At 39.7% G+C, this 16,677-nt stretch overlaps 1 protein-coding gene across 5 annotated transcripts in view; it reads right to left on the reverse strand.

Annotated features, from left to right (window-relative positions):
* IDUA (alpha-L-iduronidase) overlaps window positions 1–16,677 on the reverse strand; it is a 222,344-nt gene that overhangs the window by 78,747 nt on the left and 126,920 nt on the right. For all 5 annotated transcript variants that reach the window (XR_012802543.1, XM_075607198.1, XM_075607191.1 and 2 more), the window contains 2 exons: window positions 10,933–11,028; window positions 10,139–10,341 (listed from right to left, as the gene is read on the reverse strand). Coding sequence is in view for 4 of the 5 variants with exons in the window: in XM_075607198.1 (XP_075463313.1) it covers window positions 10,139–10,341; window positions 10,933–11,028 (299 nt within the window). In the remaining variant the exon portion in view is untranslated. The remainder of the gene's footprint in view (window positions 1–10,138; window positions 10,342–10,932; window positions 11,029–16,677) is intronic.

Here is a 16,677-nt window from a genome sequence, read left to right on the forward strand (position 1 = left end):
CGGATAATTGCTGTGGCCAAGATGTAATAGCCTCCAACTTCGAGATGTTTGTAGCAGTTCCCTTGTCAAAGACAATATGTCCCACTAACAGAGGTTCTGCAGAACCAGCATTCATTCCACATTCACTCAAATCATTCCAATACCTTCATCAGGCTTGTCTCATGTTATTCTAAAGTTTTTCTGAAGACAATAATGTAATTTTGGTACACTAACACCTTCAGCACATTCATATCCCCCACCACTCAAGCCAGCAGTCTCTGGAAAGAAGCCGGCACTCTCAACACTTCCTGAGGCATAGGTTTGAACTGATAGAACCCCAATGGGCAGAGGAAACCTGTCTTCGCCTTATCCTGGCTGTTCATGGAGATTTCAAAGTACCCACTCCTAAGCTAAAGGACTGAAACCCACTTGCTTCCTATGAGGACGTCCAGTGCATCTTCAATTCAGGGCATAGTATACTGATCGGGAGTGGTCTTTTTATTCAGGGTATGCTAATCAATGCACATGTGTACTGCGCCACTGTTTTTCTGGCCACCACAAATCGAGGACACGTAAGGACTGCTTTACTCCGAGATTATACCACCTGTCAGATATTCTTTCAGATGGCATTTTACGTCTTCAACGTCAGTCGGTGGCAATCTCCTCAACCTTTCTCTTAATGGCTGAAAATTGTGTAGACATATTTTGTGATTCCCTCCCTTGGCACAGCCGCGTCCCACTTGTGGATAAAGAACACTTCAGGCCTTCTGGCACTTCTTTCCCTTAGATGCGGTTTTCACTTTCATGAGCAGGACTATCCCCAAACTGAAACATAACAGCGGTCAATTTTTTTCGTCAAGTTTTCTTTGGATGAGCCCTGTATATACAGTTAGGTCCGGAAATAATTGGACTCTGACACAATTTTAGTAATTTTGGCTCTGTACGCCCCCACAATGGATTTGAAATGAAACAACCAAGAAGCAATAGAAGTGAGGACGTTCAGCTTTAATTAAAGGGGTTGAACAAAAATATCGTATGAAACGTTCAGGAATTGCAACCATTTTCATACACAGTCCCCTTATTTCAGGAGCTCAAATGTAATTGGAAAAATGAACCCAATCATAAATAAAGTGTTCATTTTTCATACTTTGTCAAGAATCCTTTGCAGGCAATGACTGCTTGAAGAGAAAAAAGAGATCACAAAGTCTTTGGTGCAGGTGAGGAGAATATCTACCACTTCTTGCCTGGTAAGTATAATAGTCCAGTCACAGTAGAAATCTTGATGATGGTTAAACTCCTCTACGATGTTACAACACTGCAAGTAGAGAGAGACCAAAACCTCGGCTTGTGATCCCGGGAGCAGAGAAGTGTTCCCGTGTGTTAACAGAGGAAGGAAGCAACGTTGATTGAGACGACCCTAGGGAGCGATTCATGGCATTGATCGAGTTGGAAGATCCATTAAAGCACCTGGTGTGGGGGCAACAGTCGATTCAAGACACAAAGATATCAATTGAAGCACTGTATTTTTATTATTGCTGTAAGTAGGCATTTTATGGGGGTTAATCCAACACCCTGAGTATAAGAAATTACTGCGCAATGGTCTTCTTTCTCTATCTACTTGCAGTGTTATTACATCGTAGAGGAGTTTAACCATCATCAAGATTTCTACTTGACTGGACTATTATACTTACCGACCAAGAAGTGGTAGATATTCTCCTCCCTTGCGCCAAATACTTTGTGATCTCTTTTTTCTCATTAAGTTTACAAGTCTTTTTTGGATAGACTTACTATTTAGTCTTTTGGCTGCCAATCCTACAGTATGTATTGTATGCGATCTGTGGGATTTTAGCAACATATTCATTATTTATTGTATGGTTGTAACACTGTTTTTGTGGCACGGTTTTTACCATCACTTGGTTAGATTTACACACAAATTCGGTTTAGAGGTAATGTATTTATATATATTCTAAGAGCACAATTTTTTTTTGTATAGGTAGCCCAGTCAATATATGCACTTAATTTGTGTGTGTAGAGACAGGGCGTCGTTTCACTTGGTTCACAGGGTGTAACCATTTAGCGGTTATTGGATTGATTATCCTTAATATTAGAGTTAGTTAGCTTTATATACGCTGGTAATTTAACGTTTCCAGCATTTTTAGGTTATAGCGCCTTATTGTGTAATTAGTCACACATTCTTTTATTGACTGCTTGAAGTCTGGAACGCATGGACTTCACCAAACGCTGGGTTTCCTCCTTTGTGATGCTTTGCAGGCCTTTAATGCAGCTGTCTTCAGTTGTTGTTTGTTCGTGGGTCTTTCTGCCTTAAGTTTTGTCTTCAGCAAGTGAAATGCATGCTCGATCGGGTTGAGATCAGGTGATTGACTCGGCTATTGCAGAATATTCCACTTCTTTGCCTTAAAAAACTCCTGAGTTGCTTTCGCAGTATGTTTTGGGTCATTGTCCATCTGTAAAGTGAAGCACTGTCCAATCAACTTCGCTGAATTTGGCTGAATCTGAGCAGACAATATATCCCTATACACTTCAGAATTCATCCGGCTGCTAATGTCTTCTGTCACATTATCAATAAACACTAGTGACCCAGTGCCATTGTAAGCCATGCATGTCCATGCCATCACACTGCCTCGACCGTGTTTTACAGATGATGTGGCATGCTTCGGATCATGAGCCGTTCCAAGCCTTCTCCATACTTTTTTCTTCCTATCATTCTGGTACAGGTTGATCTTAGTTTCATCTGTCCAAAGAATGCTGTTCCAGAACTGGGCTGGCTTTTTAAGATATTGTTTGGCAAAGTCTAATCTGGCCTTTCTATTCTTGAGGCTTATGAATGGTTTGCACCTTGTGGTGAAACCTCTGTATTTGCTCTCGTGAAGTCTTCTCTTTATGGTAGACTTGGATAATGATATGCCTACCTCCTGGAGAGTGTTCTTCACTTGGCTGGATGTTGTGAAGGGGGTGTTCTTTACCATGGAAAGGTTCCTACGATCATCCACCACTGTTGTCTTCCGTGGACGTCCAGGCCTTTTTGTGTTGCAGAGCTCACCAGTGTGTTCTTTTTTTCACAGAATGTACCAAACTGTTGATTTGGCCACTCCCAATGTTCCTGCTATCTCTCTGATGGATTTTCTTTTTTTTTGCAGCCTAAGGATGCCCTGTTTCACTTGCATTGAGAGCTCCTTTGACCGCATGTTGTGGGTTCACAGCAACAGCTTCCAAATGCGAATGACACACCTGGAATCAACTCCAGACCTTTTACCTGCTTAATTGATGATGAAATAACGAATGAATAGCCCACACCTGTCCATGAAACAGCTTTTGAGTCAATTGTCCAATTACTTTTGGTCCCTTGAAAAAGAGGGGGCTACATATTAAAGAGCTGTAATTCCTAAACCCTTTCTCCAATTGGGATGTGAATACCCTCAAATTAAAGCTGATAGACTGCACTTTAAGCCCATGTTCATTATTTAACTGTAACTTGAATTTATTTTGGTACACAGCCAAAATAACAAAACTTGTATCAGTGTCCAATTATTTCCGGACCAAACTGTAACTTTAGCACTGTATAAGTTGGTTACAACCATATTTTTTCTTACCAGCACGTCATGGGTTAAATTGTTACGCACTTCGATGGTCAGCTGGTCAAATTTTGTAGTGGGCACTGACTACTCCCCTTTTCACTAATAATTCACCTGGGAATTCTCCTTGAGGGGGTCCGTAGATCATCACTAACAGACTTTATACCTTTTGGCAGAGTATCACTTTCCCCTCTATTTGATGGATACTATTAGGGGACACTCTGAATGGGCACGACCCGGTCCATCAAACTTCTGTAGGCTTTCAAACACAGGGGGTGGGTGGTCAGTTGATCTATCACTATGAGATTTTAAGTTATTTTACATCTATTTTTCTGTTTTATGTCATGTTGGGCACTTTCATCTGAGACCAGAGCAAATGAGGACTATTGTTTGCAACAATGTAGAAGTAATAACAAATATTCAAATTAGGCAACATTTGAGAAACAGATCATAAAATGGTCTCATTTGAAATTAATGATCAAAAACCATATTATATGAGTTCAACAAAGACTTTACATTTTAGAAAGGCAGATTGTAATAAACTGAGGACTAATCTACAAGGAATACATTGGGATGACATTTTTGCAGGAAGGATTTTGGAAGATAAATGGGCAGTCTTTAAAACATTGTTAGATGAGTACACATATCAGTGTATACCCATGTGTAATACATATAAAAGGAAACAAGTCTAAGCCAATGTGACTAAATAAAAAGGTAGGGGAGGAAATGGAAAGGAAGAGGCAGGCTTTTAGAGTCAGAAGAGATGGCGCATAATATCAGAATTATAAGGAATGTAACTAAAGTTGCAAAACAACAAATCAAATTAGCAAAAATTTTAAATGAAAAAAAGAAAAAGGATTGCAATACAAAGTAAGATAAACCCTAAGTTATTTAACCTTAACAACAAAAAGATTATAAAATAGAATATAGGCCCCTTTCAGTGGGAGATGGGCAGGCAAATTCCTGGAGATAGGGGAAAAGCAGAGGTATTAAATAAAATTATTTGCCTCTGTATTTATCAAGGAGAAGTCAATTGCAAAAATATTGCAACATAAGGAAGCCACAACCTCTATATTAACAAAAAATTGGTTAAAGGAGGAAGACGTGCATAGGTGGCTTGATAAAATGAAAGTAAATAAAGCACCTGGCCCCAATTGCATGAACTCAATGGTCCTTAAGGAGCCAAGTTTAGTAATAGCCAAACTGTTACAGTGTATTTACCATTCAAGGACTCCATTTCCACAAGCTCAGTACCACAAGCAGACTTTATGCCTATATTTTAAAAAGCAGATAGACCATAACCAGGAAATTATAGACCAGTACGCCTGACATCAATAGTGGGGAAGCTACTTGAAGGTTTAGTGGGGAATAATATATTCAGGAATACCTAATAGATAACAAAATTATTAGTAATAGTCAGCATGGATTTATGAAGGATAGATCATGCCAAACTAACCTTGTTAGTTTCTTTGAGGGCGCAAGTAGGAACTTAGACCAGGGTAATGTAGTTAATGTGGTCTACTTAGATTCTGCAAAGGCTTTTGATATGGTGCCACACAAGAGGTTAGTGTTCAAAATAAAGGAAATTGGTTTTGGTCAAAATGTTTGCACCTGGATTGAAAACTGGTTGAAGGATAAACAGAGAGTTATCAAAAATTGAACTTTTTCAGGTTAGGCTAAAGTTGTAAGTGGAATATCTCAAGGTTCGGTACTGGGATCCCTGGTTTTAACTTGTTTATGAATGACTGTGAGGTTGGCATAGAGAGCAAAGGTAGTACAATCAGAGCAGGGTGCAATTTCTCTTCAGAAGGACTTAGAAAAACTGGAAACTTGGGCAGGTAAATGGCAGCTAAGGTATGCTTTTGGGAACAAGAATAAACAGGCTACTTACAAATAAAATGGGTAAAAAATAGGTCAATCATTGATTGGGAAGGATGTACTGTATGAGTGCTTGTAGACAGCAGGCTTAGAAATAGTGCCCAATGTTAGGCAGTAGCTGCAAAGGCTTGGATTAAACGGGTATGGATGGAAGGGAAGTAAGCATAATGATGCCACTTTATAAAGCATTAGTAAGACCACGCCTTCAATATGGAGTTCAGATTTGGGCGCCACTACATAAAAAAAGACTACAAAGAACTAGAAAGACTACACAACTAGAAGTGCAGAGAATAGAAATCAAATTAATAAAGGGGATGGAAAATCTGACTTATGAGAGGCTAGCTAAATTACTAGTAAACAAAATAGTTCAAGGGAGAGGGAAGTACCTGTGGTCTCACATACCGTAGGGAATGGGCCAGAAGAAAGGGTTCATCCCCGAAACATTGCTTTTTTACCCTCTCACCCCCCCCCCCCCCCCTCCCTTCCCACCTTTGTTTCCCCTCCCCTCGTTTTCCCCATTCCTTATCCTCCATTGCACCCTTCCCCCTCAGGTGTCTGTTAGCACCTGGAGTATTGTTTACTCCCACATTCTCCATTTTGTATATCCTTTTGTGATTATAAGCCTACACATTAAATGTTCATTTTTGCTGATTACCATTTTTTCCATTATTGAGTGCTGGGAACTATTTTGTTTACTAGTATTATTTGGGAGGGTTGAGGGCCCCCCTGTTCTCGTTGCACCACTCACACAGACTTTTCCTTCTGTTTATTTCATTGAGTGCTGTCTACTTCTTATATTCCTTTTGCTAGCTAAATTACGTTTGTTTACATTATAAATGAGGTGCCCAAGAGGGGATATAATAACTGTTTTGAGAGGAAATGTGGTAAAATTGTGGATGGAAGTTATAGAGGCCTGCTTTGATCAAATTCTGGTGCAAGGAAAGTAAGCGCAAACCTTAATATTATATTAATAAATAAACAAAAAACAGATAAATATCACCAAGAGGAGATGCAGCTGGTGTGAGAGATTTCTCAAATCGTTCAAAGTAACATCTGGGGGAGGACACAAAGCGCAAAAACTTCCTCTCCAGGGTGGAAAAAATCATATGGAATCATAAACCGATGTAGGCAGCATATGTGGGGAAAAAAGAAGAAAAAATATAGTGAACACAGTTTTAATTAATATAAAATACTAGAGCAAGGAGCTAGATACAATCACATGCTCCAGAACAATTAAGGGCAGTTTAAACACTCTGGGTTCAGACGCAGCTTGGTAAGGCTCTAGTCAGCTACAACATGTCCTCTACTTCCGCACTCGGGAGGCGTCTGACGTCACGGACCGGTTCCTCCAATCGTCCAGCAGTGGGAGAAGGATCATCTGGCTCCATTGTAGTCAGCAGCAGCGCAGGCCATGTGGGCGGGGAGATGCGAAAGAAACACAGCTGATGTCACGGCAGAGAGTCCGCAAAGAATCTCACTGCTTCACAGGTCAGAGCGCACAGGTAACCCTACGCGTTTCATCCGGTAGTTCGGACTTCTTCAGGGGTATGTCAAGGGTGTTGAACAAATTCTACCTGTCCTCGTGAATAGTTCAAAGCCATTGGGAGGCTCTGCAGGTGAAGCCAGTTGCAGATCACCTGGGCCTAATTAACAGGGTTTAAAAAGGTTAGGCGGGCCAGTTCTCCCCTATTCCAGCTATGAGATCTGGACGCTACAAACAGACACTTGTCTGCAGCAGTTTTGTGATACCTGCATTTATATTGTTTGTTAAGTGGGGAAGCCACCCAATGATAGCTAGAGAACTTCTGTCTAGTTAATGCTCAGATAGAGCAAGGATTTATTTTGATTCTTTTGTTTATCTTGTTTCATCTGCTGGAGTGTTAAATCAAATAAATTCACTTGAACCAGAGCTGGATAAGTCTTGTGTTGCGGTTTACCCTAAAAGACAGTGGGTTTTAAGGATCCCAGACAAAAAAAACCTTCAGCCAAAAAGGGTATTTTGTCACACTATATACAAATATGTTCGAGCTAAATACAAAAGGAGCTTTCAAAAGAACTAATCATCCCAAGGACAGTTCAAACGACACTGGGCCATCCCTTAAGGTTGGAGGAAAGGAGATTTCACCAGCAACAAAGGAAAGGGTTCTTTACAGTAAGGAAAGTTCAAATGTGGAATTCATAACTCTTGGAGACTGTGATCGCAGATACAATAGAGATCTTCAAAAAATGGTTGGATATCTTTTTAGAAAGGAAAGGTATACAGGGATATACCAAATAAGTAAACATGGGAAGGATGTTGATCCAGGGAGAAATCTGATTGTCATTACTGGAGTCAGGAAAGAATTTAATGTTCCCCTTATGAGACAGCATTAGATAATATTTCACTGGGGATTTTTGTTTGCCTTACTCTGGATGAAAATACTGTAAATACAAATATAGGATAAATATCTGTCAACTAAATTTAACATAGGTTGAACTCAATGGACATATGTCTTTTTTCAACCTCATCTACTATATAACTATGTAACTCTGTAATCACTGTCTGTAAAAATAAATGCATAAATGACATAAAAAGCAGATCCATAAGTAGGAAGCAGGTAAGTCAATGCAAGTGGCGTCTTTCACCCACCACTCAACCTACAGTATTAGCTGATTATCCATAGTAGATGTACTGTATGCAGAAGGAGGGATTCAATCTTTCAGTCACTGCATAACTGTAGGGCCATCCCTGTAAATTAGATGCTATTTATATTTGTATCCTTTCTACATAGAACTTAATTCCTGGAACGACACAACTTTCCATCGGCAATCTGGAAAATAAAGCAATATATATGTGTGCACTGTACAGCTGAGATACTGTATGAAATGTGGGATCCAGAACAAATAGAAAAAGATGAAGAGCAGCTGTACATCATTTCTTGTGCCCAACAGGTATGAGTTCATGCTGAAGGCGGATTCTGCAGAGAATTATTCCTGTTCCCACTGAAGTGCTTTACAGTAATTTAAATGGATAACTCAAAAAGAGCATAAGGACTATAGGCAGGGAACACCAACTAACGTTTCATATGGATTAATTGCAGGTAGTAATCTTAAATGTACCAACATGAGAATTCACAGTATACTGTATTTGGCAGTAGACACCTTAAATGCATAATACCCACAGTCGGCCAGTTGATTTTCTTAAGGCCCTCTGAATGGGCAAGTGTTTGTCAATCAAGTGTTTTCTTTACCCTTATCCTACCCTGTTCTTAACAGACAACCAGTTAAGTTAAGATGAGGCGGGAGTCTGGCACTTGCTGAACACACCGTGATATCTCACATAATGGAAATCAAACCCCACCCAAGTCGAACTTTTAAAAATATATATTTAAAAATACATATAAAGTATCAGATATGGGTACAAAATTACATATCAATCCACCTGATGTGACCCCCTTAAACATGTTTCTGGTATTAGTTCACATTGGTACTACGAGAGACTGCCCCTTTAAAGGTACAATCCGTACTAGGGCCAGAGTGTATAAATAGCTGTGACATCAATTTACCCCAACTGAAACCAATAAGTCATTTAAAATTATTTTTTTAATAATTAGTTTGTAAACATGGTAAGCTGAGAACTGATGGTTTGATTTTCTCGGTATTATCTAGTATATATATTTAGGAAAGTCAACAAGACTGCTAAATTGTTTACAAAATAAGCACAGAAGAACCAAAGAAATCTTAAATATATTCAGCCATTTTTACTATATTTTATTAGTAAACTATCAAGCAATTTTGGGCATTTAAAGCAGCAAAACATGTGAAACCTTGTTTTTTTTTTTTTTAATATATATATATATATATATATATATATATATATATATATATAAATCAGTTCTTTTGTATTAGATAATACTTATGCATTTTAAAAAAAATGATTAGTCAACTCTCAAAACTGCAGACCAAGCAATATCATACCTGTGTTTTTTTAATAAATCAATTCTGTTTAAAAATACAACTCTGAATGGTATTTTTAATGTTTTCTAATGTAACAACCCTTTTTTTGGTTTCTATAGAAACCATTTACAAGACAGATACTGAGTCAATACGCCTCTGCAGCCATTTAGTGAACCTCTGAGCTGAATCTTTGCCGATCGATCACAGGAGAATGGATTGATCGGCAACTTAGCTAATTACTTATCACTGTGTGAATTGTATTGATGCACACATTAAAGGGGAACAAAATACATTTTTTTTAAACTGCAGCTTGGACTGCTGCTTTAATGCCATTTTAATGAGTTTTAAAGCATCCTGTGAGTTCTATAGCAGGTTTTCTCCAAAAGCTGTTATTAAATCAATGGTGCGTCTTACAATCGATGGTGTCTTAGAATCGAGGAAATACGTATTTGTTTTCCCTTTTTCTTTTTTCTTGCACATAATCCCCGGATTGACCCTTTGCGCCCAAGACAATCATCGACACACAGTCACTTTAATTAAGAATGATATTCATTAAAAATGATCCTGTTTGTTAACAAGAAGTTAAACCTACATAAATTCACACTTCTCCAGAAGCTATCTCCTGCACCATGCAATCGTAAAGAGCTTTCCCATGTTTATTGGACTTGATCATGTTGGCAAATTAAGAAGGATCATAACTTTAAATAAATTTACACTCTGATCACCGTCAGTCACCCTTCATTTGTACTAACCTTTTTATGCAGAGCTATGTAATCCAGCCTCACCCCAGTCTCTTCAGTAAATACATTGGTTCCATTGTAGCAATGGTTCAGAAGATTCCAGCAGATGGGTGATCTTGGCAGTGATCTGCATGAATCTCCTGGGCCTCCAAATTTTAACAGTGAGCTTGCTTGTTTCAAACCTTCAGAGCAAGCATCATAGTAGTTCTGAAAACCTAGCCGAAAGAAGAAAAAAAATTGCATTTAGTTGGCACAATATTTTCCATTGAGAAGTTGATTTAAGGCAGTTTATTTATTTAGCCATGTTAATTTCAACTTAAACCAGTCCACCTGTTTGTCAGGGGTCCATTATATTCTATTATATTTTTTATGTTACCTGCAGGTCTGCGCTTGGATGACTGAGATTGTGCCAGTAGGAACATTAAGCAGATAGCAATGAGTCAAAATAAGAATGGGTTATAGTTTGGAAAGAATGTTGTGTTTTGGATTTGTAAAAAATGATGGGGAAAAAACAAAATACAAATGACACAATTTGGGCAAACTTTGAGCATGTCGCAAAAGTTCTGGAAATTTATTTTTAAAAAAAACAACCCCATCTCACCTCTCCCCCAACCTCCTAATAAAAAAATAATGAAGATTAAGCATCTCAAGATCTTTGCTCGGACTCAATGTTTGGAATGTACTTCAAAGTTTGGATTTCATACTCACAAACGTGTTTATCCTTACATTGATCAAATGTGTACAGTTCTAATGTATACTTTCTATTAAAAACACTATATGTATACCCATATGTATACTGTATATACCTTTTATAGTCATGGAAACATTATCAAAATCATGATTATCTGGTTCATTCCAAGTTTCAAAGTTCCATTTGGAAATATGCTGCAATCCATATTTTTCTGTGAATAAAAAAAAATTGCAAATCATGTATTTTTTAAAAGGTTTTGGTTGTCATCTCTAAAGTGCAAGATCTCTTCATACATATGCTAAGTGATTAGAATATTTGAACACTTAAAGTCATTTCCACCCATGAATGTTATCCTAGTAAAACAAAAATAAACATTAAATGTTAGAGTTATAGAAACGTGTCTATAACTGATGATAGTTACATTTCACAGTAAACACCCAAGTATTAAACAAAATGTAAGTTGACAGAAAGGGCTTTTACTAACGGCTAAAGAGAAGTTTTACCAAAGACGACTGCACGTGAAGGCGCGTGTACTTTACAGCAAGTGAATGAAAAGTAGCCCAAGCTTAAAGAGAAAAGAAAGCCATTGAAAACATTTTTAAATGTTTAAAGCAGCAAAATGTGAAAAATCCTATGTTTTTTTCTTTTTTAATAAATCAGTTCTGTAGTATTAGATAATACTGTCTGCATTTTCCCTTAACTCCTAATGCCATTTATTATGATTTTTTAATGTACAGGCAGTCCTCGGTTACCCGACACAATGTGTTACTCAAAATGGCGTCGGATAGCGAAACGTTGTAAAGCGAAACACGTTTTCCCATAGGAACACTGTTTAAATAAAAGGTTCCGTTCCTGAAGGCATTTTTAATGCTAAAATACACAAAATATTTTATGCAGACAATAAGATATGCAGCACACACATCAATTATATAGTGTATATACGGTATTATATATATAATATAACATAATATATAATATAATATAAAAATATAATAAAGTATAATATATATTATATACACATAAACAACTTTGCAAAGCGTCATAAGAGCATTGGATAAGCCGTTTTGGCGTTGTAAAAATGAACATAGGTATGTATTGCATAGCGTTGGATAAGCCATTCGTTGTAAAACGAAGCGTTGTAAAACGAGGACTGTCTGTACTGACCAACATCCACTTCCGAAACACTTCTGACGCACACCTTTTTGAGTTCTGCCTTTGGCAACAAATGATCACAAACAGATCTGTTGCTGTGTTGCAAACAGCAGACAGCCTATTACTCTGAAAGCTGTAACAATAATGTGTTACACTTAGTAATATAATGTTACATTTCAGTTGCAGCATTTCACAGACTGCAGCACAAAGTTAAAAGGCGGCCATTTTGTTAGGCACACACTCAGGATTTTAACAGATTTATAAAAGGAACACAAAACCAGTTTAGGTAAGAATGTAGAATTATACATTGTCACATACTTTACAGATAACAATAAGGAGGAGAAAAAAGGAGGAATGTAGACTTACAATGAAAACATCATCAAATGTTTAAGCTTGGACTTGCATTGTTTGCTGTCCGGAGACAGAAGCGCAGAAGCTGGCGATTAAACAAGTAGTCGAGAATGGTGGTTCTCCCTGATGAGATCTCATTTTCTACAGTGCTGCATATATCAGGAAGCCTACAGAATAAAGGGCAAGTTCTTCTCCATACATCTCTTTACTTAGAAAGACCTCACACTGTGAGGTCATAGGCCTCCTACTGCATAGACAGGTATATTAGTAGCACTGTAGAATATAGGAGAACCCATCACATCAGTATTCAATGCAAAATTGGTTACTGAAGCTTACAGATGTAACAGACTTTATTGTTCCCTCTGGACCGATAGTGGGTGGCATTCTCTGCGGTCCTGTCATTAAATCCTATGGAATCTCTATGATGTCAGTTATAATGGGATAGGTTGTGTTATCTGGGGGACAGGGACGTAGCTATAGCCCAGGCAAAGCCTGGGGGCCCGCACTCTTGGGGGGCCCGCACTCCCCTTTACCTGTCGGCAGCCCATCTCTCTCTTCAGATAGAGACAGGCGGGGGGAGATGGTATGCGGTGGCAGGCCTCCGGCGTTAAACAGAGGATAAGCTGGCAGAGGAATTAGTAGTTGCTACAGAGGCAGAGCAGGATGGCATGGGAGGAGCAAGCTTTAGCAGCAGACACCGGAAGTAGGAAAGACTTTCATGTCATACCGCTGGAGTTCCTATCCACCTGTCTCTATTACCACCCACAGGTAGGCATGGAGGAGGGAGAGAGATAATGGTGATGGTGATGATGATGAGGGGGGGAGCTGATGATGATGAGGGGGGGAGCTGATGATGATGAGGGGGAGAGCTGATGATGATGATGATGAGGGGGAGAGATGGTGATGTGAATGATGTGATGATGAGGAAGAGAGGGAGAGATGGGGATGATGATGATGAGGGGAAGAGATGGGGATGGTGATGATGAGGGGAAGAGCTGGTGACGGTGATGAGAGGGAGAGCTGATGATGAGGAGGAAGAGGAGACGGGAGAGAGCTGATGATGATGAGGAGGAGAGATGAGGAGGAGGGGGGGATGAGGAGGAGGCAGGGGAGAGATGAGGAGGAGGCAGGAGAGAGATGTTGTGGAGGGGGAGGGGTAAAGATGAGGAGAAGGGGGAGAGATGATGAGGATGGGGAGGGGCAGAGATGATAATGATGATGATGAGGGGGAGAGATGAGGAGGAGGAGGGGGGGAGAGATGAGGAGGAGGGGGGGGAGAGATGATTATGATGGGGAGGGGTGAGGTGAGGAGGAGTGGGAGAGGTGAGGAGAAGGGGAAGAGATGATGAGGAGGAGGGATGGGGAGAGATGAGGAGGGATAATGAGAGAGAGCGGATCAGGGAGAGGATGGAGGGGGGAGAAACAAATTGCAGTCAGTATTAATATTAATGGGGCCCTGCATTTGTTTTTACCTGGGGGCCCACGCACGTCCAGCTACACCACTGCAGGGGGAACAACAATGCTCGCTATTATGAGTAATCCAATGGAAAGTCATAATGTAATTGGGACAGTACTGTCAGTTTTTTATTGGTTCAACATGGGGAAGGTTTCATACCAGGGAAAACAAGGTTAATATCTTGAACCATGGCAAATCACAAGCTCACCATAGTGCAGTTTAGCTCCATGCAAAGGGGAGTTCAGCTCTACATGAAGGTACAGTACGTAGGGACTAAAAGTTGACAATGTATTAACACATTTTGCTTTTTTGCATTGTAAGTGCCTCTATCAGCCATCACCTGTTATTATTCAGATGTTTTATATTGAACCCAAAAAAAGCTTCTATTTGTGTGATTTCCCTTATATAGACACATAGATCTTTTATTTATCCTTACGACTTACCCAAGGCCGGCTTGATTGCAGTGCCTTCGGTGCCACTGCACCGAGCCCCACTCACTTCCCCACAAAAGTAAACGGATTGCTTGGGGAGAGAGCACAGGGCCTCTGCAAGCTCTGGAATCTCCTCCTGCTCCTCATCACCGGCATCTTCTCCTTGTGATGATGTGTCGCCATGACAGCACAACGTCACATGAAGACGCATCACCGTGACATAGCTGGAGAAGATGAGAGGTCCCGCGCTCTCCCCCGCCAAACCCCCAGCCGGCCCTTGGCTTACCTGATCTGCAAAGGTACTTGGTTTTTTTTTAATTAAAAAACAACTCTGAGTTCATCAACTGTACTGTAACCCTTTACCAAGAACATGCACTGTGCCCAGGTTATTCAGCATTCCACCTCAATGCCATTCCCATGTATATGCAATATGTATGTATACGCCAGGGAAATTATCAATACTGTTAGAGACAAATTAATTGATAGAGCTTGCACAGACAAAGGAAGGCTTTTATATGGTGAAGCAGCAACACACTGCGAATTAGAGCTATGTGTTTCTGCCCAGTCTTGCAGCAAAGGGGTTAACTGAAACCTCCAAAACTTGGAGAGAGAAAACTGTGACCCCTGATGGCAAGGGAAACCATTGTATAGAAAACATTCACATTTTGATATTTGTTTCTGGTAAACACTAATTCTTGGACTGGAAGCAATTGGTTTGTTTTTTTGGACACGGTGACAACGCTGTGCCTGTTGCCTCTATTGGCATCCAAAGAATGATGCTGGTCCCACCTGCTCCGTGTGTATACTTCAATGTAGCTCACATAATGCTCACGCACAATGTTTAACAATGATAGTTTTATCCAATCTGGAGGTTTGCAAAAACAGAAACATGTTCTGCCATCTATAAATGGCACAAAGAACAAACAAGTTACAGATTAGAGCGAGCTTTTGCCTAATTTAGGTGCAGTGGACACTGCCAAATTCCAAAATAGCAAAGCTAGGTTCCAGTGGCTACGTCTTTTCTCTCTAGCTTGAGAGCTGATCACGAAACGTAATTGGTGAACAGTAGTCTCAACTTATTTTTTCACTACTGTAACAGTATTAGGGGTGGGCACTTTCACTGAGATTTTGGTTTTCCCAAAAAATAATTAAAAACATTTAAAAATGTGTTTGAACTTTGGATTTTTTCGCAAAATTTTGCAGGTATTTTCAAAAAGACTGACCATTTTATGAAGAAAAAAAATACAAAAAAAGTGAAAACAAGGGGCATGGCTACTCGACTGCAGGATGGTTGCAAGAAAGAGGAGCACCTCAGGGTAATCAACTCTATAAATTATGTAACCGCCTTCCAAGGTATGCAGCTATGTATGCATGCTGCCCTGGATCGTTTCTCTCTGCAGTGCGCTAATGAGTCAGTCAATGATAGACATACCCTCAGGCCAATAAAAGTGACACAGGAAGAGGAAGGACTAAGGAGAGAGTGTTGAAGAATCCCTGGCAGAGCAGATGGGGGCAGAGCTGCTGTGACTCAGAGGGACTTCGGGCTGATGCAGACTGATCTGAGAACCAGCCCAGGCAGGACTTGAGTCAGAGAAGAGAAGCAGCCTACCAGATGCAGGGAGGCCTGAGTAATGACGGAGTTCATTCTCATCATAGATATGGTATTACAATATTTTACCTTTTTACTTCTGTCAATGTTCATACATTAAAATGAAAGAAAACCAAAAAAAATATTTGAAAAAAAGTGAGAAAAAAAAAATAATCGCATCCAAGAATGACTGTTTCTTAATTCTTGACTCTTAGTTTGTTTGGAATTAAAAATGTGTTTAAAAGTTTGATTTGTTCAGAGAAGGCTTTAACAACTAATATTCTACATGAAGCTGTAAAAAACGAAACAAAGTGCAAAAAGGATGCCTCCATAGTGTAGTAGATGGATATTGTTTAAAATAATATAAACCTAAAAAGAGATGGCAAACTACTCACACACTGTCACGTACGCCACCCTAGTGAGTATGCGACCTGCATTCAGGACAAGGGTTAATACTCATGCTCGCAAGCGGTCCCCCTTTTCACCTCCGCAGAGGTACCTCAAATGGACAATATCTCCTCTACAGAATAAGGGTTAATACGCAGCTCGCAAGCGGTCCCACTCTTCACCTTCGCAAAGGTCCCTCAAATGAGTTATATTTATACATAACACAAATGGGGCAGCCGGCACTCCCAATACCATAAACAGTTTGCGGAGCATGTCCTATACCAATAGTAAGAGAAAAGTAATCCACTCTTGCAGGAGCAGACACAAGACAGCACTCAAAGGTAAGTAAGAAAACTTGTATTCAAAAATAAAGATCTCTCTCTCTCTCTACTGTATATATATATATATATATATAGTGTTCGACAAACCTATACATTTGCAAGCCCCGGGCGAGTGGATTTAACATCGTGGTGAGCGCCTATTGGCCCAAGCAGC

This window comes from Ascaphus truei, chromosome 1 (assembly GCF_040206685.1).
Source record: "Ascaphus truei isolate aAscTru1 chromosome 1, aAscTru1.hap1, whole genome shotgun sequence".
Lineage (NCBI taxonomy): Eukaryota > Metazoa > Chordata > Amphibia > Anura > Ascaphidae > Ascaphus > Ascaphus truei.